General features: G+C 33.6%; 1 protein-coding gene, 2 long non-coding RNA genes and 1 pseudogene across 3 annotated transcripts; 2 read left to right on the top strand and 2 right to left on the bottom strand.

The window, feature by feature from the left end:
- Positions 1–169: 169 nt before the first annotated feature.
- On the bottom strand, positions 170–928 carry LOC116141378. The gene is made up of 5 exons (XR_004129781.1): positions 894–928; positions 755–793; positions 456–513; positions 315–360; positions 170–199 (listed from the first exon to the last, which is right to left on the bottom strand). It is a non-coding gene; the product is annotated as an uncharacterized LOC116141378 (long non-coding RNA).
- Positions 929–1,052: 124 nt separating this feature from the next.
- LOC116141385 lies at positions 1,053–1,793 on the bottom strand. The gene is made up of 3 exons (XR_004129782.1): positions 1,772–1,793; positions 1,594–1,676; positions 1,053–1,127 (listed from the first exon to the last, which is right to left on the bottom strand). It is a non-coding gene; the product is annotated as an uncharacterized LOC116141385 (long non-coding RNA).
- Positions 1,794–6,238: 4,445 nt separating this feature from the next.
- Positions 6,239–15,410, top strand: LOC116141431. Its single transcript, XM_031426941.1, has 11 exons — positions 6,239–6,994; positions 8,167–8,431; positions 9,573–9,735; positions 9,847–10,588; positions 10,719–11,148; positions 11,256–11,437; positions 12,155–12,317; positions 12,716–12,943; positions 13,027–13,377; positions 14,171–14,272; positions 14,825–15,410. Exons 1-11 carry the CDS (start codon positions 6,483–6,485, stop codon positions 15,053–15,055), a joined length of 3,369 nt encoding a protein of 1,122 aa, XP_031282801.1. The 5' UTR covers positions 6,239–6,482; the 3' UTR covers positions 15,056–15,410.
- Positions 15,411–17,937: 2,527 nt separating this feature from the next.
- LOC116141418 lies at positions 17,938–18,508 on the top strand (annotated as a pseudogene).
- The last annotated feature ends 465 nt before the right edge of the window (positions 18,509–18,973 follow it).

Raw genomic sequence — 18,973 nt, 5'->3', positions numbered from 1 at the left:
TATGAATTGAAGTCAATTTCCACTAATTTTTTTTCTTTTTACTTCCTCAAATGCCTTAAATCTACAGACTATAAAAGGACCAACAAAGAGCATATTCACCATTACACACATGAACCATATGGAGGCATATATTATCAAGTCTAAGAAACTAACCTGCGTGGAAACACAGAGAGTATGGGCAAGTTGTGTTTTGCCAGACCTGGATGAAAATTCAATAGAGAAGTTGAATGACGTGAATGTATAAATCTAAAGCGAAGCAAGATGAATGATTATTAGTTATCAACATAAACAGGAAATGAGTTTGTGTTCCTCACCGAAACTCCCCAAAAGCTTCCGTAATAGCATTAGTTTCAATCCCACCTTTTAAAAATTTACGGACAAATCATCATAGCAAATTAAAAATGCATAAATGATAATGTAACCAAAAATGGAACATCTCAAGACAATAAAATTACCGCCTAATAGTTCATCAAGGGCTTGGCTTCCAGTTGTAATTTTAATCACTGACTTCCTCTGTTAACCAAAACAAAATCCAGTTTTAGGCTCATAGTGGGGGAAAAAAAACCAACAGTAAGATTCAAAAGCACTAACAAAAACTTTAATTAGGGAGCGCATATCACCGTAAATAAAACTGGATTTTGTTAACGTGTTAGGGGAAACATTTACGAAATCTCTTGGAATCGAGAATTAAAAAAAAAAAATTCAGATATGATCAAATGGCTTAGTTTCAAAATACAAAATAGTTTGAACTTACTCTCAGCAGAGCATCACTTCCAGTAATATAACCAAAATTCTGCAAATTAAAATTAAAGAGAGAGATAGGAAAAAAGAATGAGTAACAAAAACATATAATTGCATTAAAATAAAATAAATAATGTCTAGAGAGCACAAACCACTATCTTCTCAGCAGCTTCGCAGATCTTTTCAACTTTTGCCTCGGATAATCCTTTGATTCCAGTCAAATGCTGTGAAATGAAATTATAATTAATGTCCGAATCTCCAACAACATAAAAATGATTTGACGATTGATTCTACCTTCTTTGTGTGCATCATCAAGCCATTGCAGGTGTATATCCCTGCATCTTGAAGCTTCTTTACATCTCCAGCATTGATTCCTTGAGAGGTCACTGCACGAATTGCACACAATAACGTTATCTAATCAGTTAATAACCAGATGAAGTCAATCTTGCCCCGTCTGTTCAAGTAAAATTAGCTAGAAACTATCAATTAATGTCAAAGCAGAGTACAATTCCGATTTAGAGGAAATTCATTTCCAAATATGATTTTATCTATATATGTACGTGCAACATTTGAAAATCCACGTCTGATGCGGCGGAAACTGTAAATAGATCAACACAAGCTAAATCAAATTCAACTGAGATTCTAGAATACACTCAAAAAATGATACAACTATAAACGAAGACCAGAGAACGATACAACGTCGTGAATTTTAACACATCATTTGCCAGAAATAGGCCAAAAATGACACTCAAAGCTTCCTCAAACAAATTGAATCGCTTAAAATACAAAAACACTCGAACAGTGTGAATCAACGAGTTGATTGCAAATCGAACATTTCAAAAGCTTACATACGTTTATCAATTGCTTCGAACAAGTCTTCTTCGTCATCAATATCTTCTCTCTCCACAAGCTGGAGCTGGCTTTGATCTTCGGCTCTGAGCCACACCAAAGACAGAAAGCGATTAAACGGTGAGGCGGAGTTATTTCATTTGAATAAAAAAGATAAATAGAATCAGATCTGTCAACTTACTTGAGACTAGCAATCATCTTCGTTTTTAGTAGAGAAAATCTCTTCTGAATTTAAGATTTTATGTTTGTTTTTGCGTGATTGGCTTGCGTATAAATAAGTATTTTGAATTGTGAGTTGTTATTTTGAAATGTGAGAAAGTCGTAAATTTATATGGCGGGAATCGGAATCGAATAAGCTACTTAAATTGGTTTAAATAATGGTTGAGGTACGTATTTGGATTTTGGACTACTTTATGCGAGAGTTCGTTATACGTGTGCTTGTTTCTGATTCTGTTACAATGTAATTTAAGCAGTTATTAAAATGTAGGGCTCTGATTTTACCATGTCAAATCTAAGGACAGTGGGACCATTTACGCCGCTCACGTTAATGTACCTACCGTATGCATTTTATTTATTTTTCCATTGATTTTATATTTGTCCTTTTTTCTTTTCTTTTACTCCTTTGGAGGTTATGATTTGTACTTACGAATATAATTTATAAACAATCTAATACTTTTGTAAAAAGCTATCGTATCTAAAAGTCTTTGAGTTTGAACTTTGAAATTGTTTTAGATTGAGGTTATTTGTATTTGTATTTTTTTATTTGGAGTTTATCCTCAAACTAGCATCGACCAATGCAACCATACTCTAATCCCCGACGTCGCCTATGGTCAATTTAAGGGTTTCCTATGAAGTCAGGCATGAAATGGACTCATTACAAACAAGTTCTGGAAGATATAAAGGAAATTTCAAGTTCATTTTAGTTATAGGTTGAGAATGGCTCCGAAATAGCTTAGTGATAGTGCATTGAGTTTGAAATCCTAGCCGAAAAGATTTGATTCAGTTTGAACTTTAACGGGTTCCATTTAACTTCTTCCAAAGAAATGTTTGGGTTCTGTTGGTTACAATTTGAAAACGAAAAAAATCGTTTTTGCTTTGGATTTGTGACGGTTGTTTCTCTGGGGCGGAGCTAGGATATAAAATGTGGATGCCCAAATAAAATAATATTTTTAAAAGAGCTCAAAAAATATTTAGACCTCAAAATGACTTTTTTTTTTTTTTTTTTTTCGGTGAGTCTAAACATAAAAAAATTAAAAAATTAAAATACATTAATTATAAATTTGGAATCTGATTAAATGATTTATATTGGTGTACTGTTTATTGGATTGGTGGCTCCACTCCTCGGTGGATGATTTTATGGGGGCATGGTTCATCACAAGTGGTGATTTTTGGATTATCTTTTTGGAAAATTGAAAAATGTTCTTTCCTTGTAAATATATTATCTGACTTTTTATTTGATTTGTGATAATGAAGATATTATTTGGTTTTTGATAATCACGTTGATGATACTATTCCATTTTAATCTGGTTTGTGATAACGATGATGTTATTTGGATTATTTGTATGGATGACTTTATATTAAGTCTTGTAGAGTAATATTACATTTATAAAAACTTTATATAAAGTCTTTCTTATATGGTAACATGTCATATTATGATTAGAAAAATTAATATGAAAAATCAATTAAATAAATACACAATAAACGATTATGAATTATATGACGATATATGAGTAGTGTCATGTTACTTTGTATGAATGATTTTGTATAAAATATTTATAAGTGTAATATTATTCTTTATTTTTTGTCACATCACTTTATATAAATATCTTTGTAAGATTTATTTGTAAGTGTAGCATTACTCTTTTTAAAAATTATGGGTGTGAAATGTTGATTGTTTTCTATACTTGAGGGTATCAAATGTCGTTTCATGAAAGATAGGGTGAAAAAAGTAATTGGCTATATCATTTAGTCCTAAATTTTTGGAAAAACTAGAGGGTCTCATTTGGATTGAGGGATTTTAAACGCATGATTTGGTTAAATCCATGAATTTGATAAAATCCTTCGTTTGGTTTTAAAAAAAAAATAATAATAATTTGAAATCCATGGATTTTGGAAAATCCACCACCGTCTAGAATTCCCAATTTTTTAGGGTTTTAATAAAATGAGGGATTTTATTAATATTTTAATTCTCCAATACTATTATTATAATTTAATATCTCAGTAATTACCCTTTATTATAATTAAAAGAAATATATATGTTGTTTTCTAGAATTTTTGAGTTCTTCACCTTTACATTATCAGCATCTTCGAGTATACTAAAAAAATAATCTATCTGGGAGTTTTCATTCCCTTAAATAATTATTTTCAATTTCTTATTTGCAAAATTTTTTTTATTATTTTAATTTCTCACGATGATTCTTCTTGTTATCTTTGTTATCTGTTAAAAACTTGAGTAATACTACACTTACAAATAAATTTTAAAAAGATCTTCATACAAAGTGATGTGACAAAAAATAAATGAAATAGTGAATTGAATGAGTTTGACTTTTTGTTTCACTCTTCTATTCATATTTTGTCACACCTCACTTTGTACGAAAATCTTTGTAAGTATAGTATTATTATAAAAACTTATCAATGGTGACTTTTTGTTTTTCATAAAACATTAAATCAATTAATGTCATTGCAAATAACCTTTAAGCCTGTCATATATATATATATATAGGTGTTTTTGCAAAGCAACTGTCCCACACAGGACGGAGGGAGAAGGGTCAAGGAAGAATATATATATAAAAACTTTTAAATTCATCAAATGATCAAATTAAATTCTTAGTTTTTACAAAAACAATCCCACAAACACGTTTAATAAATTTTATATCTATTATTTAATTATAAAAAGAACAAAATGAAAAAAGTTTATATATATTTTCATACATTCTATAAAGTAAATATCATTTCTAAAATTTGTTTGTCAAACCTGAGACTAAGGCCCTTTACTTAAATTGCGAATGCTCAGATAAAGAGTAAAACTTGAGACCGCACGAATATCCACATTATCTCCTATTTATTCTAACTATCTAGACTATCCACAAATGAGTTATATCAAAATATTGAAGTTAAAAAAAAAAAAAATGATAAATACAAAAAACTTGTATTTTGATGCATTATTTTAAGGGGTCAAAACATAAAAGAGAAATTACAACAAAAGTTATAATATTTTACTATAAAAGGTAGGTAAATTCTTGAATATTTTATTGATAGAATTTTTATTGTAATTTAATTTAGAGGTGTTGTTATTTGTGTTAGTAAATTTTATTAGTTTTGTTTTACACTAATTAAAGTATTATAAGTTTATTCCATATCATTAAACACAATTATGAATATATTAATTGTAAAGAGCATTATAAATAAATACTTATATTTTTTGTATAACTTATATCTAATATTGTCTTGACCTCCCGAAAATGAGTTATTGGCTACGTCCTTAGTCCCACAATATATAGATTGGGGACAAACTCTTATCCTGTCTTACAATTTCATCTATGAGCTTTCCTGTGCTATACATGCTTGAGATTTACATATTGTATGACTAGGTAACTTTATAAATAATAATAATAAATAAACACAAAAAACGAGATTGTTCTCATTCTTTACATGCAATTATATTTTGTATGTATAGATGAGTATTCAAATGTATTTATACTAGTGAAATAAATTATTTTTTAATTACATAGTCAAACTAACCAAGTAGACAAGTTTTTTGTTTTTGATTTTGTTTTTGGATATGGTATTAGTGCATTATATTAACACTAATTTTCTATATAGGTATGGTTATATTATATGTTTATTATGAAATTATTCAACTTGATCATAAACGAAGATAGTTGATAATATACTATATTAATTTGGAATTTTTTTGTTTTTTTAGCCAAATAACAAAAAATCATTTATTATAATTGAACTTCTCTATAAAATATAATTTAACTTGTGTTTAATTAGATAAAACTTGAATTTTTTTTGGGTTTTGGATATTAAGGGTAAAGTTAGAAATTATTTATCAAATCCATGGATTGTATTTATCTAATCAAATACGAGTACATGAAAATTTAAATCAACAATCCATGGATTTTATATTTAAACTAAACAATGGAATTTATCAAATATATGGGTTTTGGATTATGGATGGTAGAAAATCCATGGATTTTAAAATCCCTCGATCTAACGAAAGCTTAGGTTTTTGGGAAAACTTTAGGGATGAAGATGTCATTTTCTCTTGAAGATTTATCCCGGTTTAAACAGTGAGTAACCTTACCCGATATCCATATCCAATTACCGTCGGAGCTCTGAACCGGGTTCTGGACAAACGTTAACCTATTATTTCCTGTTGTTAACTTTTCCCAAGTTCTTTAACAATTCTTTATGGCAATTTACTTTTGACCGGCCACTAAATTTGACTAAACTTAGATGATAAGTTTGTAACCCTGCCCAAAGTAAGGATAATTACGACCTTTCACTACTTGACCACGGGTAGGTGCAGAGTGCTCATTTTGTCAAATATCAAGCGAGTGCCCAATTCAAATCCCCCAACAAATCAAAATTAAACTCCCTTATATAAATGCAGTGACGCGTCTCCACATAACCGCTGGCAGTACTCAGTACGGTTCCTCTAGATTCTAGGGTTTCTCTCAATTTTTTCACACAGGAGCGGGGCCGCTCCTTAATTTTCCCTTAATTCTTTCCTTTTTATGTTGTCTTCACTTAATTTTCCCTCCTTCCAAGCAGATCTTCATTTAAATTCCCTCATAATAACGTACTGGATGCCCATCTTTTCGAAAAAGGCCCCAAATTTGTATTCTCTTATTACTAGAATTTCATTAACTGACTAAACGTTGCTAATGAATTCTGTTGAAACCGCCCAAAATGCTCCTGAAACTCCCCGAAAACCTAAACTTTTGCTTGAAGCCAACCAAAACAACGATAATAACGGCAGTACTGACGACGTCGAGTCAGTTGTTGATGTATCGGGAAAAATCGTGGAGTTTCCGTTACTTGAAACTGACGGTGACGAGAAACCCGATAATTCGGTGGAGGGGTTTTATTTGTACAAGAATGTGTTTAATTTGATTCCGAAATCGGTGGGCAGGTTTGGAAAGTTAAAAAATTTGAAGTTTTTCGGGAATGAGATTAATTTATTTCCGGACGAGGTTGGGAACTTGGTAGGGTTAGAATGCTTACAGGTGAAGATATCGTCACCGGGATTTAATGGATTAGCTTTGAATAAGCTACAGGGCTTGAAGGAGCTTGAATTAAGTAAAGTTCCTCCGCGGCCATCGGTTTTGACTTTGTTGAGTGAAATTGCTGGGCTTAAGTGCTTGACCAAGCTCTCTGTTTGTCACTTCTCTATAAGGTTAGTTTTGAAGTTTTTAGTTTAGTTTTAAATTGTGGTCTTCTTTTGAGATGTTTATGTAGAATAGATGGAATTTAAAATTTCGAATGGTTGGCACATAGATAAACACTCATGGAGAGCTTAAACTTGGTTTTATATTTCCTGGAGATACGGTTGTTTGTGGCCGATCTCGTAGTTAGTTCAAAATTGCTTTCCCAGCCCATTGTAGGTACTGGAGTAAGCTCTCATAGTTGTGTGCGTTAACTGATTAGGATTTCAGAGTAGGTTTGTTATTAAATTTATAACTAATAAATTGAAAGCTGAAATCATTAAGGACATCTATGAGGAGTTTTGCGAGATTTAGGCATTAAAAAATAATTAAGCTGAGCAAATCTGCTTCAAAGCAATAGCATTGGCAGGTTTTTTGTAAAAGGGAAGCTGAAAGATTTAATTATTTGTTCCTCCAGTGCCCTATAGCTTTTTTATGGTTTAAAAATTTTAGAGGCTAAACTTGATCAGGTGTCAGTAAAGATTGTATTTTATCGCTTGTTGAATATCATTGTGATATTGGGTGAGAAAAAGTTGTCTTACTTTGGGAATGCTGCTTTTGGGTGATTTGGATGGAAAGGAATAATTGGATATTGTAGGAATATGAGGATGAAACTTGGAGCAGCTATGGGAAAGATTTTTTCTTTTTTGTAGTGAAGTCTGAATTCTAGTTTATTAGTTTACTTTGTTCTGTGGACTTCTGGTTCATCCATATGCATGTTAATATTATTTGAATACACTTTTATAGATAATTATACACAAGAAAAAAGTGTGCAAATTAATATTACTTATGTTGCATTACCTTTTGCTGGTGATGCACTAGAGTAGTATTGTAATTCTTACAAAAATATAAAATATAAACAATGAAATTAAATGGCAGAGAAGATGAAACCCAGTTTCAAGCAATTATGTTAGCAATAAAAAAAATCTTTATGTATCATATGCATGAAAATGGCAATACATGACATCTCCGTTGTTCTTGTGTAGTTGATTGGATTGTTTAGAATGTGCCTCTTCCATTTGCTTATACAAAATTTTGTGTCTATATTGATTCTTGGTCCTTGATACTAGTAATAATTAGCTAAAATTTTGATGTATAAGGTGTAAATAGATGTATAATATTAGCATATTCTCTTTCATTGCAGATTCCTTCCTCCAGAAATTGGATGCTTAAACAGTTTGGAGCACTTAGACCTTTCTTTCAATAAGATGAAATATTTGCCAACTGAAATAAGTTACTTGAAGGCCTTGGTATCTTTGAAGATTGCTAATAATAAATTGCTGGAATTACCTTCTGGTTTATCCTCATTGCAAAGTTTGGAGAACTTGGACCTTTCAAATAATAGGCTGACGTCGTTGGGGTCTCTGGATCTTGGCTCAATGCATAACCTTCAGAATTTGAACCTTCAGGTACTAATGTCTTCTTCAGATTAATATCAGTCCTCTTCCGGAATTTGTAAAGGGGCTTTTTACATGTATTCTTTTTCTACTTCATTCTCTCTTGTAGTCAGGATTGTCTGAAAAAGGAAGGTGCTTAAATTGTCTATGTTGTAGTTGTCATAATTTTTTTTTTTCCTGAATCTGTTCTAAACTTCTACTCTACACAACAAGGCCTTTTATTTTATCCCTTTGTGTCTAAGGGATCATTGTTACCATTCTTTAGTTTGGGCTAAACGCTCAGGGGCATTAGGAGTCCTCATCTTTTCTTTTTCCTTTTCCTCTCTTTTGGTTTAAATTGGAGTCAGTTACCATTCTTTAATTTGGTTTACTTCTTGGAGATCAAATTTCAAAGTCATGTGGGCCACTTACATGGGATTTTATACCTCTAGTCTCCTGACTATTAAAGGCTACAGGGTATAGGTAGTCCCTAGTTTCAAATTTGGTGCATGCACCAACAGAATTTTGGTCACCAAAAAGAAAAGTACCAGTCGAGTCTTAAATGCTGGACCCTTCCACTGAACTTATTGTTTTTTTATATTTGGAAGTTGTCTTGAACCCTTGAGGTATACCCTAGGTCCAATGCATTAGTAATTTCTCTTAGTTATAATAGTGAGGGGTAAAAGAGAAAACAATTTGAACTCTTTTAAATATTAATGGAAATACGAAATTACAAAAAAAACACTAAACATCAAGCCTAACCGGGGGTTTAATGTAATTTTTCCTTTTATATTTTGGTGCATGAAATATTTAGGGGTTTAATGTAATTTTCCTTTTATATTTTGGTGCATGAAATATTTAGTGGTTAGTTGACATATTTTGCTACATCACCTCTTTTTTCTATTAATGACACTGATATTATTACTTAAATTGATGTTTGCATGTGGCGCACATAATATGGAGAAATGATGATGAAAATGTTTATTTTTACTGCTTTGATTCACTTTGTACTTCTATTGATATATATTTTTGTTTCACGAGTTCTTTCTTTGCAAATTTCTTGTGGAAATACATGGTCTTCTAATTTTTTTTCTGATTTTGCAGATACTTCTTTCATATGATTGTTTGACTTTCTATATCTAATACTTACTATTGTTTTTCACTTCTGTTCAAGTACAATAAGCTTCTAAGTTATTGTCAAGTACCTGCATGGATATGCTGTAATTTGGAAGGGAATGGAAAAGACTCATCGAATGATGATTTCATCAGTTCTTCAGTAGAGATGGATGTTTATGAAACTGTCATTCAGGAGATTGATGGAAATGTTTCTGACAATGGTGAGACCTCTGGAGTTCTTCAGTTTTTTCCCAATCTTTTAGCATTATCAAATACTGTCTTGACTTGATATGTGTGTGAAATTGACTTCATATTTACATAACTGGATGCAGGCTCTAATCATCCGCCGTCAAGCATATTAGCTGTGTCTAACAATAGATGTTATACACCTCAGAGGTCTAGTAAGCGGTGGAAGCGACAACATTACTTGCAACAAAGAGCTCGACAAGAACGTCTAAACAACAGCAGGAAGTGGAAAGGTGAAGGACATGCTCAAGCATTGCATGTGAAGGCAGGAGAAAATTGTAAACCAGTCATTTTAGACGTTTTTACCCCTGGAAGGACAGAAAGAGCATTGGAAATCATAGGCCTGGATGATGATGGCGACAATAAGCAATCACTTTCAGCAGAAGCTGAAAGTGATTTCCTTCCAAATGTTGAAAACAATAAAATTAGTTCCAGTAAGGGATCATGCGAAGATAGTTGCTTATGTGTTGAGCTTGAGCCTATAGGTGAAGGCAGAGAAGATGAATGCTCTACCTCTGATGTAACATCTATACAAAATGAAGCTGCTAAGCAGGATGAAGTTTCATCTTCAGATATATCCAAAGCTGCTTCTACGATAAAGAGGCATTCTGAAAGGGATCTCGATAACCCCAAACCATGCAAGTCTCGAAAATCAATTGAAGATAGCTCCAATATATCACAGAAATATAGCAACCTCTCATTTTGCAGCATTGAGGATCATCTACCAGATGGTTTTTATGATGCAGGACGCGACCGGCCCTTTAAGTCGTTGAGGAGTTATGAACAAACTTTGCATCCTGATTCGCGTGAAGTCATTCTTGTGGACAGGTTAATTTTAATACATGTGTTTTATGTTGGTAGGCGTATATATATGGTTTTTTCCTTTTATTGTTAATGTGTGGACGTACCATAATTCTTCTCTAATATAATGACTCTGATTTTTTCTTCTTCCCATCAGGAAAAGTGATGAAGAGTTGGATGCAATTTTGCTCTCTGCTCAAACTTTTGTACAGCATTTGAAGCAAATGAATGGTTTAGCCAAAGATAGGGTTATTGAACCTGTTGGTAACCTGCAGGTTGCTTCATTACTTGCTCTTTTTGTATCAGATCATTTTGGAGGGAGTGATAGAAGTGATATTGTTGCAAGGACTCGCAGAAGTGTATCTGGTTCAAATTACCGGCAGCCTTTTGTTTGTACTTGCTCAACTGGACACAGTGACAGTATTAGCCCATCCTCCAGACAGGCTTTGGATTCTGGAGAAGATATTGCTTTTGCTGATCTCTGTGAAAAATACTTGCGTTCTATTAAGTCAAGGCGAAATTCCATCATAGTTCCTTTAGGTACACTGCAGTTTGGTGTGTGTAGACACAGAGCATTGCTTCTGAAGGTAATTATTTGTCTTCGTTTTGGTTTCAACTTTTTTATGTTTCAAATCTGTATGTTATTGTTTCAGCTTTTAGTCCTCATGATCTGATACAAATTCTATTGCTGTAGTATCTTTGTGATCGGGTTGAGCCACCTGTTCCTTGTGAGCTTGTTAGGGGTTACTTGGATTTCCAACCACATGCTTGGAATACCATCCTTGTCAAAAGGGGGGATTCGTGGGTTCGGATGGTGGTTGATGCATGTCATCCACATGATATAAGAGAAGAGACAGATCCAGAATATTTTTGTAGGTAAGTGCTCTGTTTATTATGAATTTTCTTGTTAATTGACCCACTCTGTAGATCTTTTTGCATTTCCTCTGTTGCATGATAATTTTCTTAGTCTCAGAACATGGAGTTTGACTTGACATTCTGACTCTTCCACGTGCTGGTCTTCGTGCATGATGACTACCAAACTAATTTTATCCCGCTATTTTGTGCATTTAAGTTTATTCTAGCTGTGTTTTAGTGTATGTATTCCTTAAACTGTTCAGAAATATGCATGATTGCTTCCAGTTTGATTAGTTGTGTCTGTGGGCACTTAACCAAGTTATTGCATTCTGTGATATGATTTAGATCATTCATGCTGAATTATGGCTTGTATTTCCAAACGCTTCATCTATATTATTGGTTCTTAAGTGATTATCTACTTTATGAGTTCTGTTATACTTCTAGCGCTAATGGGACAGTTTGCTGTCATAACTAAATCTACTCTAGTTTTGAGGCCTCTAAAATGAGAACCATTGGTCTACAAATGTGTACATATCAAAATGAATTAAGAAGAAAACCATGCTTATTTTGTGTGTTTATGTCTAATTGATAATTTTTATTTTAAAACCATTAAACTACTTTCCAGTCCTTGCTTGACTTGTGTATCTGACTTAATTACTTGTTGTGAAACACAGATAGCTTGCTGCTGGAATGTTGTATTTTTGCTATCAACTCTGATGGATATGCATGTTGTTTCAGGTACATTCCTCTATGTAGAACTACAGTTTCTCTTTCAACTGAAGGTGACCCCTGTCCCAGTCCTTGCTCATTTCCTTCCTTGAGCACGTGTGATGAAATTGAAAAAGTAACTTCAAGTTCTCTTCGTCAATGCAAATTCGGATCGCTTGATGCTGCAGCAAAGGTTTGCTCCCTTAAAAAGTCTAGTCACACTTATATTATAATCTAGTAGAAAGTTTAGTGTTCATCCTTATTTCTTTTTACCTTACAGTTGTTAATGGTATAGATTGTTTGTTAATTCAAAAAGTAGTTGGGTCATGGGCTTATATTATTAAGTGTTTAACCTGTTATTTTTCTGCAAATAAGTTATCCCAAATGTCAGTTGTCCTGGAAATCATGCATACAGACAGACGCACAAGCTTGAAGATTTTCTTCACCTACTTCGACTTGACTTGAGACTCATTTATTCAAAATAACCTCTCATGATATTATCTTGCTTTTTAAGTTGATTTGACATGTTATTCTGAAACACGATTAGTATCGTCTAAACATTTGTTTATTCTACCTTGTTTAATGTTTCAGGTGCGTAACTTAGAGTTGGGTGGGAGTTCAATTGAAGATATCAAGAATTTCGAGTATAGTTGTCTAGGAGAAGTTCGAATATTGGGTGCTTTGAAACATTCCTGCATAGTAGAAATGTATGGACATCAGATTTGTTCCAGGTGGCTCCCTTCAGTGGACGGAAATCCTGAGCGTCGTGTAATACAATCTGCTATTTTCATGGAGTATGTAAAAGGGGGATCACTGAAGGTAATAGAAATTTTTAATTTGCTTTATGTTACCTTAGAATTTGTTTCAGCAACTTTTGATTGATACTTAGTGGTGGTTAACAGAATTATTTAGAGAAGCTATCAAAAGCCGGTGAGAAGCATGCACCATTGGAGCTGGCATTATTTATTGCTCAAGATGTTGCATCAGCATTGGTGGAGCTTCATTCAAAGCACATTATGCATCGTGACATAAAAAGTGAAAATGTATTGATTGATTTGGATAGGAAGAAAGCTGATGGAACTCCTGTTGTGAAACTCTGTGACTTCGACAGAGCTGTGCCTCTCCGCTCTTTTTTGCATACGTGCTGTATTGCTCATATGGGGATACCTCCGACTGATGTTTGTGTTGGAACACCACGCTGGATGGCACCAGAGGTTCTGCAGGCAATGCATAAACGTAATAGATATGGACTGGTAAGTTTCCTCCTGTCAGTGATTTCGAGATTTTAATTTGATAATATAGACTATATGGTTCTTAGAAATTAATGTACATGCATACATAACCACTTTATTACCTGTGCATTGCTATTGAGAAACCGAAAAGTGTAGAAGATTTATAAAAGAAGCATATCTGCAAAACTATAGATTGGTATAATATTAACGAAAATAAAGAGATGATGTACAAGAGAAGATATGATTGTTTAAAAGAGAGAATTAATTGTGATTTATTCCCAATAGAGCTATTAGTTAATTGAAGAACATACATAAAATCATCTTAGCTATTGATTGCTTTCTAATCTCGGGGTTAGAAATTGATGTGAAAATTTTTATAAAATAAAAGGGTCGCTGGTCCTGCCTCTATATGCTGATTTGTATTATTTCATGTACAACCATTACGTATACTGGCATTTGCTTCTTTGTCTATTTAATAGTCATGTCAGGCACAACTGTCAGTAATTATTTTATAAAATCATATTGTTCTGAATGACAATTGCCTAAATATTCATAACATCTGTCATGAATCTATGGTGGCTATTAATTCGTCATACCCAGTTGTGTTTTTGTGCACAACAGTTGACATTGGTCCTATTTGATATGTTTTTTGTGCATAAATTTGCATACAATCAACACAAACTATCTCTGTAGTTAATGGGAATCCAAATATACCCAAGGATTTGACCTTATTTCTGCATTCAACTTTTGTTCTCATAATTAATATCCTGAATATTTTTATCTGGAGTCTAAAGTCTTTTCAATCTTGTTGCAGGAAGTGGACATATGGTCATATGGGTGCATTCTTTTTGAGTTGCTGACTCTGCAAGTTCCTTATTTCGCATCATCTGAATTAGAAATACACGATCTTCTTCAGGTTTCTCTCTCTCTTTCTCAAAATTTACAATTTTGTAAAATTGTGGAATATACTGTGAACTCGGTCTTCTCACAAAGGATTCGATGAAAGGAGTGTTGTTACATATGCAGAGTTATGTAATCACAAAATATTCTGAGTAATTCTTAAGTATTCTTCTTTAGGAGGTTTGTAATCATAATATACAAATACTATAGGTGTTGGAATACCTGGTGAAGAATGAAAATATGAAATTTGGAATAAGCCCTTCACTGGGTGGGATAAGTGATTCTCGCATCTCTGGTCTTTAGTTGAAGTGGTGTAAGTTTGAGTGACTTATTTTTTAATCTTTATAGAAAATTATACTGAAAATAAAGAAAAGGCATAAAGAATAGTAGTTTGGGTTGATATGATCCGCCACCTATTTTTGAACCTTCACGCTGATTATTGGATGGAAAGACAAAACTTGTTTACTTTTACTGCAGACGTTTCTAACTGAACTCATTAATAAATGAGTGGTTGCTTTTATATATAAACTTGTTATCAATATACTTATAATAGCTCTGATTTGTGCAGATGGGCAAGCGACCAAGGTTAACTGAAGAGCTGGAGTCTCTCGGATCAGCTAATGAACACACAAGGGCTGAGTTGGGTGCAGGGCTTGAGAAACCAGATTCGGAAGTAGATATATTGAGATTTCTTGTTCAGTTGTTCCGCCATTGTACTGAGGAAAATCCAACAGACCGTCCTACAGCCAGAGACCTCTACGAAACATTGATTGCACGCACAAACAAATTAATAAGTTAAAGAAGTTAGGAACTAGTGTAGATTTTCAAATAGGTAATAATCCGCCCCAATCCCAAATTTTGGTACACCATAAGATGTCTTGCTATAACTTATATAAATTATAAAATTCTTTCCGGGATCAATTATTTGGTTAACATCTTCTGTATGAGTAAAGTCGAGTAACATTAAATGTAACTCTTATGTGTCTGTACTCTGACTGACATCTGTAAATTTTGTGGGTAGTTTTCTCTTGGTCTAGCTGTTAATTGCTTAGGCATCACACTGTATTTGGTCCAACTTATAAACTGACCTGATTAAGCTATTAAACCACTCCCAGTTTCTCTTCAAGATTTCTGGGTTCCCTTTTGATCCGACACTTATTTAGGCCAGTGTTGCATGACTTATTTAGTCACGCTGAGAAATTGATTTTACAGTGACAATTTCGGTAATCAAACTCCGTCAATTTTGTTCTTGATCTTTGTTAATCTAGTAGGATAAAATTGAACTGTTCAACCAAATTCAACAAGCATTTTATATGCATCTAACCACAGTTGGGCTGTACGGGCACATCATTCAATTCATGCTCTTTGGTGTACTGTTTTTTTCCTGTCTCTTTCGGTGCTAATCATTGTTTCCTATTTCTGCTAACCCAATTAGCTGTTGATGGTTTTTCCTGCTAAAGGGAATAAAAGTTTGTTTTATGACGTTATTAAACTAATCTGAAAATTCCACATGGAGAGTCTAAGGTGCACTATCCTACAAGATAATGTTTTGTATCATTTTTTAAAGAAATATATCCATCTCTCCCGATAATATGCTCTCCTAATGGAAGAAGTTAATGTCTGTGAGGAAGTACTTACTCTATGTGATATTTGGAAATGTGTGGTGTGGTCATACCATGCAGATTCAGAAGCATTAACACTTGCTGCTGAAACCCTCTCTCCCTCACCCTCACGCTCACGCTCACACTGACTTTGTCTTTGTAGTTGACTTATTGTCATTAGCTCAGACGTAGTAATCATCACCCTCACCTTCTTTTCTTTTCACATTATTATTACTGTGATAAAATGAGAGGAGAGAAACAGATGACCTTCTTGTCTTGAGAACATAACACAATAGAAAAGTGAGATTTGATTGGAAAGGGATCCCATCCCAAATAAAATATTTGTCGCAACCTCTCCCGCTGTCCCTGTCTGTGTCTGTGTTAGTGGGACTATGAGCTTGAATTGGATTTGCGTGAGATACCCTTCCATAAATGTAGCCAATAAATTGAGATGCAGGTGCTTTATCTTCCCTCCTACTGGACCTGCAGTGTTTACCTGTTTTGTAACAATATAATGTAATATACTGTGTTATATATGTGCAATTGTCCTTGAGAGAGAGAGAGAAAGCAAGAGAGTAAATGATGTTTTAATGGCTACTGTATAACAGTAGTTAAGGGAGCAGGACCACCCTAGTGTAGTGCTTACCCCTAAATCTGCCATCTTTGAAGATGAATCATAACCCAAGTTTTTAATATATAATCTGAGGCCATAGAGCTAAGCTAGGGTTCACACATCAAGATTCAGTTGACCCACTGCTGTATCTTTTGCATGTCCTCTGTTGCATGATATTTTTCTTAGTCTCAGAACATGGAGTTTGACTTGACATTCTGACTCTTCCACGTGCTGGTCTTCGTGCATGATGACTACCAAACTAATTTTATCCCGCTATTTTGTGCATTTAAGTTTATTCTAGCTGTGTTTTAGTTTATGTATTCCTTAAACTGTTCAGAAATATGCATGATTGCTTCCAGTTTGATTAGTTGTGTCTGTGGGCACTTAACCAAGTTATTGCATTCTGTGATATGATTTAGATCATTCATGCTGAATTATGGCTTGTATTTCCAAACGCTTCATCTATATATTGGTTCTTAAGTGATTATCTACTTTATAGTTCTGTTATACTTCTAGCGCTAATGGGACAGTTTGCTGTCATAACTAAATCTACTCTAGTTTTGAGACCTCTAAAATGAGAACCATTGGTCTACAAATGTGTACTATCAAAATGAATTAAGAGAGAAACCATGCTTATTTTGTGGTGTTATGTCTAATTGATAATTTTATTTTAAACCATTAAACTACTTTCCAGTCCTTGCTTGACTTGTGTATCTTGACTTAATTACTTTGTGTGAAACACGATAGCTTGCTGCTGGAATGTTGTATTTTTGCTATCATTTCTGATGGATATGCATGTTGTTTCAGGTACATTCCTCTATGTGAACTACAGTTTCTCTTTCAACTGAAGGTGACCCCTGTCCCAGTCCTTGCTCATTTCCTTCCTTGAGCACGTGTGATGAATTGAAAATAACTTCAAGTTCTCTTCGTCAATGCAAATTCGGATCGCTTGATGCTGCAGCAAAGGTTTGCTCCCTTAAAAAGTCTAGTCACACTTATATTATAATCTAGTAGAAAGTTTGTGTTCACCTTATTTCTTTTTACCTTACAGTTGTTAATTGGTATAGATTGTCTGTTAATTCAAAAAGTAGTTTCATGGGCTTATATTATTAAGTGTTAAACCTTTTATTTTCTGCAAATAATTTATCCCAAATGTCAGCTGTCCTGGAAATCATGCACACAGACAGACACACAAGCTTGAAGATTTTCTTCACCTACTTCGACTTGACTTGAGACTCATTTATTCAAAATAACCTCTCATGATATTATCTTGCTTTTTAAGTTGATTTAACATGTTATTCTGACACGATTAGTATCGTCTAAACATTTGTTTATTCTACCTTGTTTAATGTTTCAGTGCGTACTTTAGATTGGGTGGGAGTTCAATTGAAGATATCAGAATTTCGAGTATGTTGTCTAGGAGAAGTTCGAATATTGGGTGCTTTGAAACATTCCTGCATAGTAGAAATGTATGGACATCATTTGTCCAGGTGGCTCCCTTCAGTGGATGGAAATCCTGAGCGTCGTGTAATACAATCTGCTATTTTCATGGAGTATGTAAAAGGGGGATCACTGAAGGTAATAGAAATTTTTAATTTGCTTTATGTTACCTTAGAATTTGTTTCAGCAACTTTTGATTGATACTTAGTGGTGGTTAACGAATTATTTAGAGAAGCTATCAAAAGCCGGTGAGAAGCATGCACCATTGGAGCGGGCATTATTTATGCTCAAGATGTTGCATCAGCATTGGTGGAGCTTCATTCAAAGCACATTATGCATCGTGACATAAAAAGTGAAAATGTATTGATTGATTTGGATAGGAGAAAGCTGATGGAACTCCTGTTGTGAAACTCTGTGACTTCGACAAGCTGTGCCTCTCCGCTCTTTTTTGCATACGTGCTGTATTGCTCATATGGGATACCTCCGACTTGTTTTGTGTTGGAACACACGCTGGATGGCACCAGAGGTTCTGCGGCAATGCATAAACGTAATAGTATGGACTGGTAGTTTCCTCCTGTCAGTGATTTCGAGATTTTAATTTGATAATATAGACATATGGTTTCTAGAAATTAATGTACATGCATACATAACCACTTTATTACCTGTGCATTGCTATGAGAAACCGAAAAGTGTAGAAATTTATAAAGAAGCATATCTGTAAAACTATAGTTGGTATAATATTAACGAAAATAAAGATGATGTACAAGAGAGGATATGATATGTTTAAGATAGATGAGCGAAAAGAGAGATTATTTGTGATTTATTCCAATAGAGCTATTAGTTAATTGAAGAACATACATAAAATCATCTTAGCTATTGATGCTTTCTAATCTCGGGTTAGAATTGATGTGAAAATTTTATAAAAAAGGGTAGCTGGTCCTGCCTCTATATGCTGATTTTATTATTTCATGTACAACCATTACGTTACTGGCATTTGCTTCTTTGTCTATTTAATAGTCATGTCAGGCACAACTGTCATATTATTTTTATAAATCATATTGTC

The sequence above is a fragment of the Pistacia vera genome, unplaced genomic scaffold (genome assembly GCF_008641045.1).
Source record: "Pistacia vera cultivar Batoury unplaced genomic scaffold, PisVer_v2 Contig1114, whole genome shotgun sequence".
In the NCBI taxonomy this organism is placed as follows: Eukaryota; Viridiplantae; Streptophyta; class Magnoliopsida; order Sapindales; family Anacardiaceae; genus Pistacia; species Pistacia vera.
The sequence above is the reverse complement of the archived record's forward strand: the minus strand, read 5'-3'. Positions and strand labels throughout refer to the sequence as shown.